This window comes from Asterias amurensis, chromosome 1 (genome assembly GCF_032118995.1).
Source record: "Asterias amurensis chromosome 1, ASM3211899v1".
NCBI lineage: Eukaryota > Metazoa > Echinodermata > Asteroidea > Forcipulatida > Asteriidae > Asterias > Asterias amurensis.
This window is the reverse complement of record NC_092648.1, coordinates 23898635-23915931: the sequence shown is the minus strand read 5'-3', so window position 1 is coordinate 23915931 and position 17297 is coordinate 23898635. Positions and strand designations below refer to the sequence as shown.

At 37.9% G+C, this 17297-nt stretch overlaps 1 protein-coding gene across 1 annotated transcript in view; it reads right to left on the bottom strand.

Annotated features, from left to right (window-relative positions):
* Positions 1–15305, bottom strand: part of LOC139954541 (papilin-like) — a 76851-nt gene extending 61546 nt beyond the window's left edge. The window contains exons 1-2 of the mRNA XM_071954391.1: positions 15132–15305; positions 9389–9472 (exon numbers count right to left, since the gene is read on the bottom strand). Of these exons, the coding sequence (XP_071810492.1) occupies positions 9389–9457 (69 nt within the window). The 5' untranslated portion in view covers positions 9458–9472; positions 15132–15305. The remainder of the gene's footprint in view (positions 1–9388; positions 9473–15131) is intronic.
* Positions 15306–17297: the final 1992 nt, after the last annotated feature.

The window sequence follows — 17297 nt, the reverse complement described above, 5'->3', positions numbered from 1 at the left end:
GAGGTTGCAAACAACAACAACAACAACACAAGGCTCATGGGAAATTAAACCCTATGAAATCATGGGTTATTTTAATCTTGGGTTATTTTTGTAACCCCTTCAACCAGTCTGCAACCAATGTATATTTCACACTAGCTGCTTCCCCAACCCCCACTAAACCCTTCAACCATCTTATATACCCTGATTTGGGGCTGTACAAAGATGAATTAACGCGAGCAAAAAACACCAGTTGATTATCCTTGGTTTTTAATTTTTATATTTTGAATTGTTCATTTCAAAGTAAAAAGCCAGACCAAAAAATGTGTTAACTTTAAAACCGTAAAATGGGGGTTAATGGTCTTATATTAAGAATGGTGCCAAGATGAAGCAACTATCTTCTAATCATTCTTTTTGGTGAATAAAAAAAGAAAAAGTCCGCAACTTTAAAGCAGGATGAGGGCGGGAATGATCAACAGGTGTTTTTCTGAGCATAAATCAATGGTTTTTAAACTCAATGAACTGGACGCATGGTACACAATGGTGCATTTTGTTTTGCAAGTGTGATAGAAATATTAAAATATATAAATCTCCAACAATGAGTTGAACGATCGAGTTTCCAAAATCCCAACAATAACACAACTCCATGATAACACATTAAATGACCTCAAGGCAGTTTTACTAAGGGAATAAAAAGGTAACTACTAGTTCTATCACGGCCGTTTAAAACAGGCAGGGTCGAATTGCCGTGTGATAAAGGCCCTAGAAAACAGTTACCGGTTCCGTTCGTGCGCATGCACGTATAGTCTTGGTGCAACACGTTCTGGTTTTCCTTTCACACACAGCGAGGCCAACTCAACGACAGCATCTCCCGTAACAAAAAACGTCTTGCATCAACACTAGTGCTCACAACCGATTATAAACACTGGTCATTATCAGAGGTTTAAACACCCCCACGTGACGCGCTTGCCACCAATAGGAAAAGTGAAACTGTCTGAGGTATTTATGAATGGAAATTACATTTGAATATATCTAGTGTGAATATTTTTGATTACAATAATGTTCTCAAGACAAAAATTAGGGTTCATCCAAAGTTCATCAGTATAAATGGAGTACCACTTCCACCTCCAGAATCCTCCAAAGGTAAGCCATCTAGAAATAATATAGGTAGATTTACTTTGGCAACTCAAAAGGTGAGAGCAGATCTCTCAATGATAATCTTTAAGTAAACCCTTCAAACACCCCCCCCCCCAATCTATCCCCAACATCCTTTTCACTTATCAAAAGATTTTCCTAAGCAGGTAATTCCTTGCAGTCACACAAAGGCCAGCGAGGGTGCTTTTTTATGGATTGGATACACCATTGAGTGGAGGGTTTTGTAATCTGCTTATAGCCTTTAAAGTGACAGTGGTATTCATTGTGTGCGTCAAGCCCCTTGTGTGGTCATATGTCACCTTTAAGAAAGTATAAGTCTGAAGGGTCTGGGATACTGAAGCCATTGTTGGAAGGCTGTAGTATTTTACTTTACTTGATCAAAGGATTGGTCTAACGTTTATTTCTCCATCATATTCTTCTGCGTATTCTTCTTTTTTTCCATAATGAAAATCATCCCTGAAAAATATCTCGTTTGTATGCCCGGTTCATTTCAGGATTCAAATCAAACAGGTTTGTTTGGCTGGACGCTTTGGGCTTACCATGGCATGCTAAGCATCTATTATTATTACTAGAGTGTTGATTCCATGGCCTTCTTTCACAGAGCTACTTTCGCAGAAAATATTGCATATATTGTTTCTGCTAGGTTAAAATAAGCAGGATACGACTCAGTCACAGATGGAAAATAAAACACTATTTTGGTGAAAAACCTTATTCCCGGAAGCATTTTATTATCATGCTTGTAAGCATCCAGCTCTATAAACAACGAAAACGGCGCCCTTTCCAGATCCAGTAGTGTAAATGCTGCGTTATTATTATTATTATAAAAAGCTGTAACAATCCAGCAAAAGCAGATACTGTAGAGAATTTTGGGGGTTGGGCGTTATAAATAAATGAGATTATCAACTACTCTCTGTCATCCCCAGAAAGTATTTCCAAAATGTAAAATGATTAGCAATATTATTTGAGTTTGTTCTGCATTTATTATCAGCATTTATCAATACAGTAGTATAAGCATTAACAATTATTATCAATACCAAGAACATGGACTTTCAACTGGAATAAACCAACTGCAAAAAGTTACACATTTAGGTCTTCTGAAGCTCACTTGGTTTAAAAAGAACCAACCACTATGCGAAGCAACTCAGCTTGACCCACTCAACCATTCATGAAACACACACAGTAGGCCTACCTGCTTCAAATAACATTCACAGGATGATGTCAGATTTCTAAAATTCTAAAACACAGAGGACTGAAATTCATCTTCTATAAAAACAAAAACAATGCTTGCATAATCTCTATTCAACCAACCAAAGTTTGTTTGTTAATTTTACAAATAATAAGAGTAGATGGCCAAATCAATGGAAGGCTGGAAAGGAATAAACATCCTGTCTTATGTTCAAATCTCACAATATCCCGCAAATTACAATCCTTGCCTACAATCCTATATATGGCTATACAATTGTTTGTACTGCTAGAATCAATATGAGTCAAACGTGAACAAAACTAGAGGTGTCTGAACAATAACTGGACCCCTCTCCAGTGTGGTGGTCTGCAGCCCTCACCGGATGTTATGTCAGAAGTCTCACAATAAGATGCCGATGATGAGTCAGTCTGAAGATGAAATCCTCAAAATAATTTGTCTCTTGTGAGCCACACCACACACTAATCCAGTCTGAGTCATCATATAAAGAGAATCCCCACAAGTGCTGGGTGATCAGTTGACCCACAAGGTCAGAGGGTTTACCTGCTTCATCCCAGACTTAAAGGTACTGGACACGTTTGGTATTTACTCAAATAACTTCCTCAAATAACTGTTAGCATAAAAACTTACTTGGTAACAAGCAATGGAGAGCTGTTGATAGTAAAACGTTGTGAGAAACGGCTCCCTCTGAAGTAACGTAGTTTTTGAGGAAGAGGTATTTCTCACTCAAATATAAAATGACTTCAGGCCTGAAGCCTTTTCTAAGGCATCTGAAAGCGCACCAATTTGTGCAACAAGGGTGTTTCTACATAGGTGTTTTTTTGCAACTTACATGATCAATCAAGTCCAAATTTTCACAGGTTTTACACTGTATGCATATGTTGAACTTTCAACAAATTTTATCTGTAGTTCATTTTAAATAATTATGGAAAGGTTGAATCTGTTCAGGGTAAAACTCTAGGTGAAACCATTTAAAAACAACAAACTTAGTTCTCCCAAAACGTACTAGTTAATTTTCAATAATAGAAAGTGACTTTCTTTTAAGCGTACAGGTGAATCAACAAAGGCAAACAATGAAGTCGACTAAAGTGTCACCTGCATACACAAGACAAGAAACCATCTCTCAGACACCAATAACTTCACAACAAACTGTCAACAACAAACATTGCCACCACAAAACAGACAGTCTGCTTCATGTCTGAACACAGCCATGTTAACAACTTTTGCAACAAAACCACAGCTATTTTTAAAAGATCACTTCCGGCTCCTCCCCACAATATACCTGTAAACACTTCTCCAACAACAAAAAGTCACATTTTGGAACAAGGAAAGACTAATCAAGTCGGCGGCTGGCTTTTTACTTTGACTCAAGCACAGAGTAAGGCTCAGAGATTGGCTTCATTCAGGACCACCTAGGGTCTCCCTGGAGCTATTAGTGCACCATGATGGAGAACACACACACTTGAAACAGAGCCTAGAACCTGACAATAGCCAGTTGTTACTTCATGTTTGCCTTTAGAGAGCTCTGTTTTTGCGTAAATAGCACCCCTCTAGTTTAAGTGGGTTCTGTTGAGAGGTCAAGAAGGTCAAAATGTCAATAAAGACTCAATAGCATTAAAAAGGAGTTGATATCGCAGACCAGTAAAGTGGAGGGAGGGCAAGCAGTTATTGACAGACTATAACCACACTCCATCGTGATTACTCTAGAGAGGTTCCAGAAATTTATCAAAAAGGTTCCTAAAAGATTCCTTTTAAAGTTACAAAAGAGTTCCAGGTAATTCAGGGCACACTTTCATAGAGCTGCTCAACCACAACAAGTAGCCATAAGGCACAACAAACAAATATCCACACTGGATGTTCCAAGTGAAGCGAAGCAATATTCTTTTTCATTTTCATTATAGACTTTTCCACTTTTGTTTTATTTGATTTGTTACAATGTATGTTTCAGATGTAGGCTCGGTATCAATTTTGTTTGCAGTGGAAAAAGCATAAATTTTTTAAGAATAAAAAAACTACACAAAATTGCGTCTGCTTTAATCTCCAATTAGCTGATATCTCAGAAGTTACAAAAAGTGCGATGGTGGCGCTTTCGCCGAGAATCTGGGGCCTACAAGTCTATGCAGGGCTGTCATTTTATTCTCTCGGAAAAGAACATTTGCAATTTAAAAAGTTTGTTTGCAGTAACACTTTGAAAAGGGGCACTTTGGACAAGGCCATGCAGGGCAATGGAGTCCCAGGCCCTCTTATTCAGCCTTCGTTTGAGAATTTTCAGCCAAGCCTTTATATGTATTGTTGCACAATTGTAGAAATAACGACAGTCAATGTCCTTCAAAGCTGACCTAAAATACACAATTGTGCTACACCTGAACGTTTTGTTCCGTCAGATCCCAAGAAGTCAAAGGGACAGTCTAGGACTGGTGAATAATGATAATACTACACGTCTGCAAAAGGGCATCCCACATTCACAGACTTGTTACAAAAAACTCCTCTTTGTTGATCAAGCTTTTTTACAGATGAGAGTATCCACATAGAAGTAATTTCAGTGACTTCTCCATTGAATGGTTCAATAAATTCCTCTGTTGACAAAGTAAATATTTATCCGCTTGTTTATATAAACTTGACTCGTAAAAGGCACTGCCAATTTGTGCACACACAAAAAGCGCTTGGAAAATTTCTATGTGCTTTTTTAATGGCAGCTGATTACATGGGTGCATTGGTACACCGTAATTCTTCCTGCTTGGTTTAACGTCAATTACCAATCCAATAAAACAATTCCCACCAGCTCATTTGAAGTTTAGTGGATGGTCCTTCACCATGAAAACATCAAGAAAATCGTCGTATATTTTGTACATGTAACATAACAATAATAAAGTCGCTATATATGACAGCTTTTTCTTTTTCAAATATCGCAAATGATACTTTCAATAGGGGAATCAATGTGTGGTGAAGAGGTTTTCAACTAGTGGTTTAAACCCGCCGAGGCCTGGTTCTTGAGTTTTACCGAGACGAAGTCGAGGTAAATTATCAAAAACCAGGCCTCGGCGGGTTTAAACCACTACTTGAAAACCGATTCAACACACTTTGATTCCCATTCATAAATAAAAGATATAAACACTTTTTTGTCAAAAAGTAAAATAAATGCAAAAATTCTAATTGTTCAATGATTTCTTTCAACACAACACCCCTCCAGCTATGAAATGGTAAGGTCCTCCTTATAAGGAGATTGCTGTGCGCGTCGCACGTATCGCATGATGTTGCACAACTGTTCCAGCCGTTGCTCTCAACCAATAGGAATGAAAAAATTGTCTTATAAGCACAGGTGCAAGCTCACGTGTCACGCCCATGTTTCAACACTTTTGACTGGTGTTATGTCATCCTTTCAAACACCCCCACGTGATGCCCTCTCGACCAATCAGAATGGATAAACTGTCTTAGGTATTTATGAATATATAATAATTTAACTGTTATGTACTTAAAAACTTTTGTACAAAAAAATAGAAAATAAATCTGCAATCCAGGGAATGATTTCATCCAGCATTTTTGCATAGCAAAATATTTTGGAGAAAAAAAAAAAATTGTGCACCCTGAGTGGTAATATTGAGTAGCAAATTGTGACTTTTGACTAGCAACAGAGACATTTTGCATAGCATTTTGCTCTGCTATACAACAAGGGAAATCATTCACTGCGTTATGTTAAAAATACTTGTTTGCAGCCTCTGCCAACCAGTGAATTGAATGGCAAGCTAGTTTTAAGCTAAGGCATAATCCCCAGACATACTTTTAATACTAGGACCAAAGAATAGGGTCTTTAAATACAGGGCAGTACTTTGCATTGATACTATTCATCCAGTGTGTACGCCTGCTGAGTAGATTATAACGGGTGACTGAAAACTCTTTTGGCATGCACTGCAGTGACTGAGATATATGGGCATGCCTTATATAGGGGAAACCAGTTTCCGATTCTGATTAAACACAGATTCTGCTTTTAAAATTCCTACTTTTTAAATTGAACTTCAATCTGGATGTTTCGATGCTTTTCAGTGGTAGAACGTTTTAACAGGAACTTAGAAACATTTGGAATATGAGGCACAGTCTCTAGGCAGTATGTATGCCTATATTAAGTATAACGCAGGCAGCCGGCGGTGAAAAGTTCCTATTTCTACCCCTGGTTTAACTTGCAAAAGCGTTGACTGTGGTCTGCACTGTGGTCCTTTAGAATTGGCCAATTAATTTTATGGCACCCAAGCACCCATTAGAAGCTCTTTCACAACGAAGCACTTCTCACTTTATTGATAAGCACTCCATCATCCATCCCAATGTTTTGTATTGTTAGCAAAACCCAACAACAGGAATAATGCATGTACTTTTATGGCATGTAACACCCATAAACTTTTTTTCTGACTACATGGAACGATTTACTATTGACTTTGATCAGTACCTACTGCATTGTACATTCAATCCTTGCTTGAAGCAGGGATGAAGGACATGCAACAATGGGTAGAGCATGAGCATGGTTAGCAAGTCACCTTGATCTTCCTATATAAATGCAACCCACACAACAAGTTGTATAGGGGTCTCTGACTGTATTGTTTCCAGACTGGGATTGTTATAGTCCCCAAATAAAACTGGTTTTACAGACTGCAGCTCTAAAGAACCAATTCTTTATTTTTAAATGTAGTTTTGTATCGTTCAAGAAAATCAGAGGGTGAATGGTTAGCACTGGTGAAGGGGATCAGTGACAATTTCAAGCTTGAATTGAAGATGATGTGTATGCAAGTCAAAATAATTGACCCTTTCCTTTACACAACAAGTAGGCCTACTTCAAATTTCACCCCACATTATTACATCTATTTACTGCCACTGCCCGCCACCTGAACCCATAGCATATTAAATTGATACCTGACCTAGTGCCTTTCACCACACAAATCCAGTGTGTACAACTTGTGAAAAAATCTTGTATGAAAATATTTTGTTTTTTAAAGGTCTTTTGATCGAAGTACAATGTGCATTCTTCTCATACATGTTTAAGGTATTAATTGAGCAAATCTTCGGTGTCAATTGTAATATCACGAACGTGTACAGAAGTTAACAAAGTAGTTTCAAAAGTAAGAGTTAAACCCGGTTAGCCTCACGATTTACTAAAAATTGGTGTCATGCATTTTGATAACAATCTCACACACAGTATAAAATGTTTTTCTGAAAAATCACCCTTATTGGACAATATTTTATGTTTTGTGTGTACCATGTTTATCATGAGTGCTCCACTGTTTCTCTGGTCAGAAAATATATTATAAAGTTACATTTTTCCTGCTAATATTTTTTCTGTTTACAACATCATCGCCTTGTTGTTGTAATATTTGACGAATCAATGGACTAGAATTTGACTTTGAGTGAAGCACAGACCACGCAAGTGTTCTAAATGGCAAACTGACTTGCTCCTTTAATGTAGCTATTAGAAGCCAAACTCAAAGGAACACTTACATTGCCTTGGATGGGACGAGTTGCTCTATAAAAAGCATTTGTAACCGTTTTTTATAAAATGCATATGGTTGGAAAGATGTTTTAAAAGTATAATACAATGATCCACACAAGTTTGCCTCGAAATTGCATGGTTTTCCTTTAACTGTGCAAACTAACACGATCGGCCATTTATGTGAGTCAAAATTTAACTCCCATAAATGGCCGACCGTGTTAGTCGACGAGGTAAAAGGAAAACCGTGCAATTTCGAGGCATGTTTGTGTGGATCATTGTATTCTACTTTTACAACATCTTTCTACCCATATGCATTTTATAACAAACGGTTACATTTACAACGCTTTTCAAAGACCAACTCGACCCGATCCAAGGCAACGTGTTCCTTCAATCACTTCAAATCATTTTACATTGCTTTTGAGCAGAAAACTGCCAAAACATTGGACTTCTGTGTTCCTGCTGGGTTGATAATTGTAAACAGAACAAGCTCAATTCAGCCTTAGGGCCTTGTTCAACTTTGTTAGGTCAACAAATTAAGAAAGCTACCACAAGGGTCAATGACACTCTGCATAAGGTAGCTGGCAATTTTAAATGTTATCCCTCTCTATATCAAGTATGTCATTAATGTTTTGAAAATAGTCTGGACCCATTTTAAACTGAATGTTAGAATAATAGACATTGTTATGAACACACACAGGGAACACATACTGGGAAATAAGACAAAGTGTATAACTCTGTGGATTAGGTTAATTTTTGTACATAAGGAAGCCGAGTGTTTGACTTATTGTTAGAAGTGGTAAAACATCTGCTATAGAATTGCAAAGGTTGTGCATTCGAATCCCTTCCGAGGTTTGCTTAGTTGGATTCTATCATAAGACCTGGCAAGTACATTAGCCTTTTGGAGGTATGGCACTGTTTGGTTTGAGTTTCTACAGACAAGTTTACCCAATTGCTGTGTCCACTCACACACGTTGGTACATGTATATGATGGTTAAAAACATTTTTATTTATTTATTTATTTTAAATCTTTAGACATACACAATAGTTGCAAGTTGTACAGGGGCTGTCAAGGCTAAAACAAAAGTATAAAACTGTCATCAAAAGATGTGTAAAACCAGACCCCTGCCAACGATAAAAATATAATTATACAATATAAAAAGGTGATTGCACTGAAACATTTAAGAATCACACAATAGAAATCATTAAAACACAACAAAATCAGACTATTGAAAACAAAAAACTACACCCACAACAAAACACCGCAGCGATAAGAGGAAGGGACAACAATTGAAAATAATAAAAAACATAGAATGGACTAAAAACCCCCAGAAAAAAATAAAATTGGCACAGAGTGCACCCTAAAATTATATAAATTATAATAGAACAAAGTCATTTTTAGGCATCGCCTAATCACTATTTATTGCATGTGAGATTGCTGAAATAGTCCGACTTGATGTAGCAATTGAAGCAGAGTTTTAAATACACAAAAGCTTGAACAGTAAATAAGCCTTTATCTCTCAATCCAAGAAAAGAAAGTTAAGAGAGAGAGTCTTAAGAGGATGAAAAAATAAGAAATCAATTACCGGTAAAGCCGTCGTCCAAGCAGACAACAGTGTTGCTGTAACAAGCAGAGTGGCTATTGTTGAGAACATGGTTAGCTGCAGGATCTGTGTACAAAGGAAACAAGGAGGTTTTTATAGCAAGTGAAATGTACAGGAATTCAGTATTCAACTTTGTCTATCGATTTATAGCCGATCCTCCCTGGCCATCACAATATTGGCGATTGTTACAAATGAACGCACCGATGGACCGTTTTACTGCTTTCAGATTAGTTCTTTCATTCAGGTCCACCATACTGAATAATTGACAATCCTGGTTCAGTTGTGTTCCGCTAGACACATAGGAGAACCTCTCATTAAAGACACTGGACACTATTGGTATTTGTCAAAGACCAGTCTTCTCATTTGGTGTATCTCAACATATGCATAAAATAACAAACCTGTGAAAATTTGAGCTCGATTGGTCGTTGGAGTTGCGAGATAACTATGAAAGAAAAAAAACACCCTTGTCACACAATGAAGTTGTGTGCTTCAGATGCTTGATTTTGAGACCTCAAATTCTAAACTTGAGGTCTCGGAATCAAATTCATGGAAAATTACTTCTTTCTCAAAAACTACTCCACTTCAGAGGGAGCCGCTTCTCACAATGTTTTATACTATCAACCTCTCCCCATTACTCATTACCAAGTGAGGTTTTATGCTGATCATTATTTTGAGTAATTACAAATAGTGTCCACTGCCTTTTAAATGATGAAGGTGCTAACCTATTACCTAGCCCTGTGTCCAAATTGTGATTGTACGCCTATTCAAGAAAATAGCAACTGAAGAAATTCTTCCCCCTCCCCACTCTTTTTTTTTTATCTGAGAGAACTAAGATACAATAAGTACATCTTTCTCTATGAATACACAAACTTCGTATCCATTCTCCAGCACAAGATATCAGGCCATTGGCCTGAGTGATAGATACTTTACAGCTAGGCAAAGAAGGCGATTGCTGCAGGTGGCTTTTATTGTATTTTTCTTAATAATTTTGACAAAAACCAACGATGATCTTAGGTTACAAGGAGTCAATTGTGTATGACTTATAAAATGGCCCTTTTTTATCCAATGAGGTAAATCAGACTTAGACGACTTACAGATTGAAAAGAAAAATCACCCCTAGACAGATGAGAGAGGGGGAACCTGGTTTATCCATGACATAAAAGACTTTTTTTGACAAGATGATTAATTCTTAGCCCCTGCATAGAGGCCCTGCAGGGTCCCAGTCTATGAAGGGGGGTTTATCAATAGAACCGCAGACACCGTGTGAGTCATAATATGGAGTATCTGGTGTATCTGGGAAATCTACTTCTCTAATTGGCACCCCCAAAGTTGTAACCAGAGGCCCAGTGTAGGAGACACCTAGCTATCAGGAGTGAAACTAGTTTGGGCAAAATTGGGTAAAATGGATCTCGCATATGGTCTGCCTGATTGGAGAAATTAACACGTTGAGCCTAGAGGGGAGTTGTTTCATTCAGGTCAAACCGCAAGGAATCAAAACTGACTAGTGTTGTGGGTATAATGCAGTTTAACATTAAATGATCATTTGATATGATTTAAGTAAATCCAGCTATGAAGAAGGGACGGCAATTGCTCACTCTGAGGTGCCGTTAAGTTGGACTTATAGGCCTACTTCATTTCAAAAGATGCAATGTGTAAACATTAACTAAATTTGTAATATCTTTAAAAAAAGTTTCAGTTGAAAAAAACATTGCGTTGTACTTAATCTTTAAAATATTTACTGATCAATAGTGAATTGGTCAGAATAAGTTCATTTATGACAACATTTTTAAAACCCAGTCCTGTCTTAAATAAGGTGGTCCAAAGACCACAATAATTATTATTTTAATAGTCAGAATCAAATTATCAGTGTGCAGAAAAAAACCAGAAAAACATAAATCAAACCATTCAGTAATTTCTCCCTATTTTTTTGCATTTTTTGTTGAGTGATTCTATGATAAAAATATCAACATATTTTAGTAAAAAGTCTCAATCTCAAGGTGGTTCCCTGAAAATACTTTATGCACATAAACAAACTTTGTACGGGAACCCTTTTTGGAGAAATGTATTTTCATCCTGGTCAAAATTCACCATGGCACACAGCCCAGAGACCGCTGAAGAAATATTGACCAATTCTCTGTGGCACAATGACAAAATTAAGGTGGATAAAAAATGCATCTATTTCAAACATTGGGAGTCGGCAGGAGTCAATTATATTCATAACCTTGTTGATGATGCCGGGAATTTTTTGTCCTTCAATGATTTCAGAAATAAATTTCACATTAAAACTAATTTTCTGGAACATGGGGGTGTGGTCAGGGCCATTAAGTCTGCTTTTCCAAACGTTTTGTCTTTTACGAAAGGAACTGTTCAACTTCCTTTTATTCCATTCAATTTCAAGACCCTTTTGAGGGACAAAAAAGGCTCCAGCAGAATCTTAAAGGTCTTGACCTCCTCCAGGAAAGTCACTTATACATTTATTTCTAAGTGGAACTTTAGTTTGCAAATAGATAATAGTTTTTCTAAATGGTTGTTAATTTTCAATATTCCTTTCAACTGCACAATAAACACTAGACTAAGATGGTTCCAGTATAGACTTATTCATAGAATTCTAGGTACAAACAGTTTTCTTTTCAAAATCAATAAGCTGGACTCTAACTTATGTACTTTTTGTAATATCCAGGAGGAGACTCTTATTCATTTGTTTTGCTCATGTGCCGCTACAATTTCTTTTTGGACAGCAGTTGCTTCATGGATTAATTACAAGACTAAGCGTAACATCATCCTTGACCATGAAACATTTTTATTTGGCAAAACAGACTTTACGTGTAAAGCTGCTAACCTTATTTTATTAATTTGCCGTTTTCATATCTACAAAATGAAAATGTCCAAGAACAAACCATCCTTCTTAGTATTCAAAACAGAACTCAAAAATTATTATGCCATGGAAAAATTTATTTCCACCTGTAACAATAAGTTGGCCAGTTTCTATCATAAATGGGATCACTATTCTGTTCTTTTCCAAGATTAATGCTCTAAGGGTTACCTCTCTTCAAACACGCTGTGTCTTGCTTTCACTAAAAGTATACCGTATGTTTGTTTTGACATTCTGATGTACTTTTTGTGAAATGTTGTGAATAAACCATTATCCCCCGGGATATAAAAAAATTTAAAAAATAAAAAAATAAAAAAAAAAGTCTCAATCTCTGACCCTTTCCCCAGTACTTTATGTATTAAAGTAAAACATTTGCATATATAGGCCTAAAGTCAATCTTATTTAAAAGTGAGAAAACAAGCCCTGTGGTCTACAACAAGTTTATTGAAATCCAAGCCCACGCTTACATAATTTACAGTGCTGTGTATAGACAATACTGATGGTAAAAAGGGGTCACCCCTAAGTTTTGTCTGGTTAATAGTTCACAATGCTTTGTTTATTCAGTTTATTTGACCATAGAGCAACAGATTTGACACAGGATGTCTTTAAAAAAACAACCAAGAAGAGAAGAATGAGTACAACAGTCTATTGTATTTGTTCCATCACATTCAAACTAGTGTTTATTACTCCTAGCTACCCATTGAATAATCAATGTTCATGGAATCATGGTACACCATGCACTCAGACCATAGCACATGGTTGGCATTGCCTATGTTTTTATATGTGCATTGAGGCATGTAAGTGAATGTGTGCATTGAGGCATGTATTTGAATGTGCATTGAGGCATGCATGTGAAGGCCATATCCTCTCCAGCTAAACTTCCATGGCTGAACTTTAGTCTTCTGTGAAAATTGTGGCAATAATGCACATAAAGCATTGTGATATTACAAATGTCAATAGTTTACATCTGTATCATTTTCCAATTTGAGGGGGGGGGGGGGGTTAAGTAGAAGAAGCACTAAAGGCTTATGCCCAACATTGACTTACACATCCGTTGTGGACAAAATGATATCTTATGTTAATACAACATTGTATGCAGTTAGTTCAAACAAATAGATCCTGTCAAATGGCTAGTCAATTGTGCAGGAGGTTCCTAAAGCACCTCCCTGGTCATAGTTTCTTGTTTGGTTACACTTACAGCTAGTTCATTTCAACATGATCATTTTTTAGTACAGTAGCTTTGAAGTGCTCCTACTACTGCGAACTTTGTACCATTTTCTTCCTCCTTGCTCAATGCTCACAGCCCGGAGCAAGACTGTTCATTGCTCTATGCTCTAGAGATTGAGGACCACAGATAATCGCTCACAATGGCACTAGGACTAGGAGCAGTTTTGGGAAAGAATAATTCTGAATTCCCCTGTGGATTTCTGGGCATTGATTTTAAACCCGTCATTTGAGCTTGCTTGAGACTCGCTTAGCCAAGGGAAGGCTGTAAATCAAAACAAGATGTTTCGTCTGTGTAACAGCTTACATGTGAACATGTCAGTGGGTGGCTAAACATTTCCACCAGAGAAACTAGCTCGAGTTTTTCGTCTTTGCACGTTTCACACTCGTTCAAATTGTTGTGCTATTGTTGTTGCTTTTATACCAACAGTGTGACTGGCTGAGCATAGAACAAGGAACAGATTGAAGTGTAGCTATAATAACCAGGTCCAAACTACATCAAGTTTTAATTTATTACAAAATGTTTGCATTCATAACCTCGGTCCTTTTGGTTGGTAAGTTTTTTGAAACAGCTAATTCTATTTTCTCTATAACAAAATCATTACTTTGAAAACAAATTTTCTCACTAAAATAGCGCAAGAAATGTTTACAGTTGATTTAAAATAGAATACAACAAAAACTTATAAATACTTCTAATTATACATACTTGTTGAAAGAATACCCTATAAAATGCAGACCCCACAATTTTAGTTGGACAGTTGAACTGGGCATGGAGGCTGGGGGGGGGGGGGCATGGAGGCTGGGGGAGCCAGAGAGGTGAATCTAGAGGAGGCGGGCGTGGGGGTACACGCCCACTTTTGCTTTAAAAAAAAGGGAGAGGATCAAAGTGAGGTAGACAAAACAAATTCCATAGCTGGTCCTTTTTTAGCTCCAATTTAATAATTAGTACCCTGTGAGTGTGAGGTGAGCCTTGTTAAAATATAGTTTCTAATCTAGGAAGTAGTGTACAGGAGAAGGGGCTAGTGTAGTGCATGCTGTCTCGTCTACATGGTGCATGATGAGGCCTCATAAAATTGGCAATGAATTGTAAAATATAAAATAAGCAAGGGTCTAATAAAGGCCCAATTTGAACATTTTAAGTCACAAGAGGAGTGCACAAAAAAGACAGCGTAAAGTTCACTCCAATCAAAATTTAAGTTACACTCTACACCATTTCCAAGGCGTGTGTACGCATGCACGTCGGAAACACACCCCGAACTGGCAACTACCATCGGTGAATATTTTGTTGGCATAGATAGATAGATCATAGAAATTAGATGAAATGAGGACAGAGCAAGAACCACCAGGCCAAGAATATCTCATTCGACCGTACTAATTGAACTCGCAGTGTAAACCTTATTCTAGTTCGTTGAGAAATCAGGGAGCTACAGTTTACGATCAGGGACCGACAATGTTTAACTCCAAAGACATAAGCACTAGCACTGTGGCAGAGTATATGAACAGAGCAAGGGAATAAACAAACCAGATAAAGGAAAGGAATGGACACCGGCTGAAATCCACTTACAAGAACAAAAATTATCAGTAACAATTTTATGTCAGTCTTGTCGTAAGAAGATAAGGATATGTTACCTTTCCAAAAGGACGACGACCAGCAGCACAATCCGTGGAGGTTTGTCAGCTCAAAAACCCCAAGTCACAATCCTGATGACATCCACTTGCACACAAGGGCCAGGGGGAGTATTTGCCGGCGAATTGAAAAGTACGCACGTGTGCTTCGTACCTAGATGAAAACCATCATGCACCGATGCACAGCAGACCTGCCAAGTTTTCTATGAATGAGATATGCTAATTAGGGCACGTCACAACTCGTACCTGGAGGATGGTTGGTCAGTCACTCGGTCACGTAAAACCCAGCTGTTATATTGACTGGGCGCACTTTTTGATGACCAGCGTTTGCCAACTGGGCGGAGCTATGCAAATATTCTTGGTCACTGAACTTTTATAACCAATCAGCAGACGTACCACTTGCTGGATCTTTCGGTGTATCACAAACTGCATACATTGTATCACAAACTACTTGTATATGGATGGATGTATCAGTACATGCAATAGGTTCATCAAAGCGGATGTTACGGATTGTTTTTCTCACAGGAAATAAACATCACAAAAATAATGCATTGGTGATTAAAAAACGGATACGCTAAAATACTTTGTAAATAATTAAGTTCGTAATACTTGTCTGGACCACAATGTTAGGCTTTGTTCTTTTCAAGATTTAGGGGTACATTTTATATGGGGTTGTTGTGCACAACAGGGGGTGCATACACAGTTATGTGTTTGGTCTTCTTCTAGGCCAGGCACGTTTGGCCCATTAGTAAATTAAAAAGGGCAAACTTTCTGTATGTTTGCCTAACCAAGCCCTTTTCAGCGCCCTGGTCTTGTCATTACTAGTTTTTAATAATGTTACGCGCATGGGTATAAAAAACTAAACAGTGCAGACACCTAGGAAAACAAGTGGACCACCCTACTCGCAGAGCAACCAATGCTAAATAATTTGCTTTACCAGTGCATGAAGCTCTTGTCCACTTCCATCCCAAGACAATAGGACCAACTTTAAAGCAATATAGCGGTCATATTACACAATCAACCTATCAGTCTTACCCCCAAAACGTTAGAGCCTATAGTTATGATAAGTCAGTTTGTCTGATCGTATGATGAATGTTTGCAGTGTTTCTGGTGCACCAAAGTTACCCCGCAAAAGCACCATCATCTCGTGTCAAAACATACGCCCTGGTATAGTGCCAAAAATAAGGACCGGTGAACAAACCCCGCGGGGGGGGGGGAGGTGAAAGGGGACGTTAATTTTTCCGAGTACAGCCGGTGTCTAAAAGATGATTAGGGAAATAATTATTATATTATGCCCCCGACGGAGTGTCCCTCATAATGAGAAAATACACGGGAGGAGGTTGTTTCAAAAGAGGGCGCTATCAGGAGAAATTTGCACACAGTTCGCGAATCGATCGCCGTGTCGTGTGATTAGTGGGGAGACAGAATCTCGTGCAATACGGACAGGCCGTTTTTTTTTTATCATGACCAGCACTCGAATTTCGAGCTGATTAAGCGAAGCTATGGCGCTACAAATGTCTGCTAAGCAGAAACGAAACGAAAAGGTGCACCTCAAAATAATTATTAGCATAAAAACTTACTTGGTAACAAGCAATAAAGAGCTGTTGATAGTATAAAAAGTTGTGAGAAACGGCTCCCTCTCAGAAGTGATTCGAGAAGAAGTAATTTTCCATGAATTTAATTTCGAAATCAAGCATCTGAAAGCACCACGTGTGACGTGTGACAAGACCTGTCTTTAACAGTATTATCAAATAAGCGTCCATTGTCTTGTTTTACTTCGTAGCCACTCTTGCTTCTCCACCCGGCCCTTCTTTCTCTCTTTTTGGTCAAATAATCCGGGGCATATGCCCGGCCTGCCTGGCCCCGGGGAGGTGCGCTCCAGGATCAAATTTTGTACAACAGACCAGTCTGGTATCATTGGTACTCAACACTTGAACTCTTTACTTTTCACGTAGGGTTTGACGAAGAAAAAAATTGTGGCACAAGGGGAAACTCTCCCAACTTGGACCACTACAGTTTGATATAACCCAATAGTAATATCCCATTGTTTTTATTAGGCTATGCAGGTAACATGATTACCTCAATAATTTTTCTCTTTTCCCTTTCTTTGGTCCTTTTTCTTGTCCAGTTTTTACTATTTTACTTTCTTTCAATCATTCCTTTACTTTG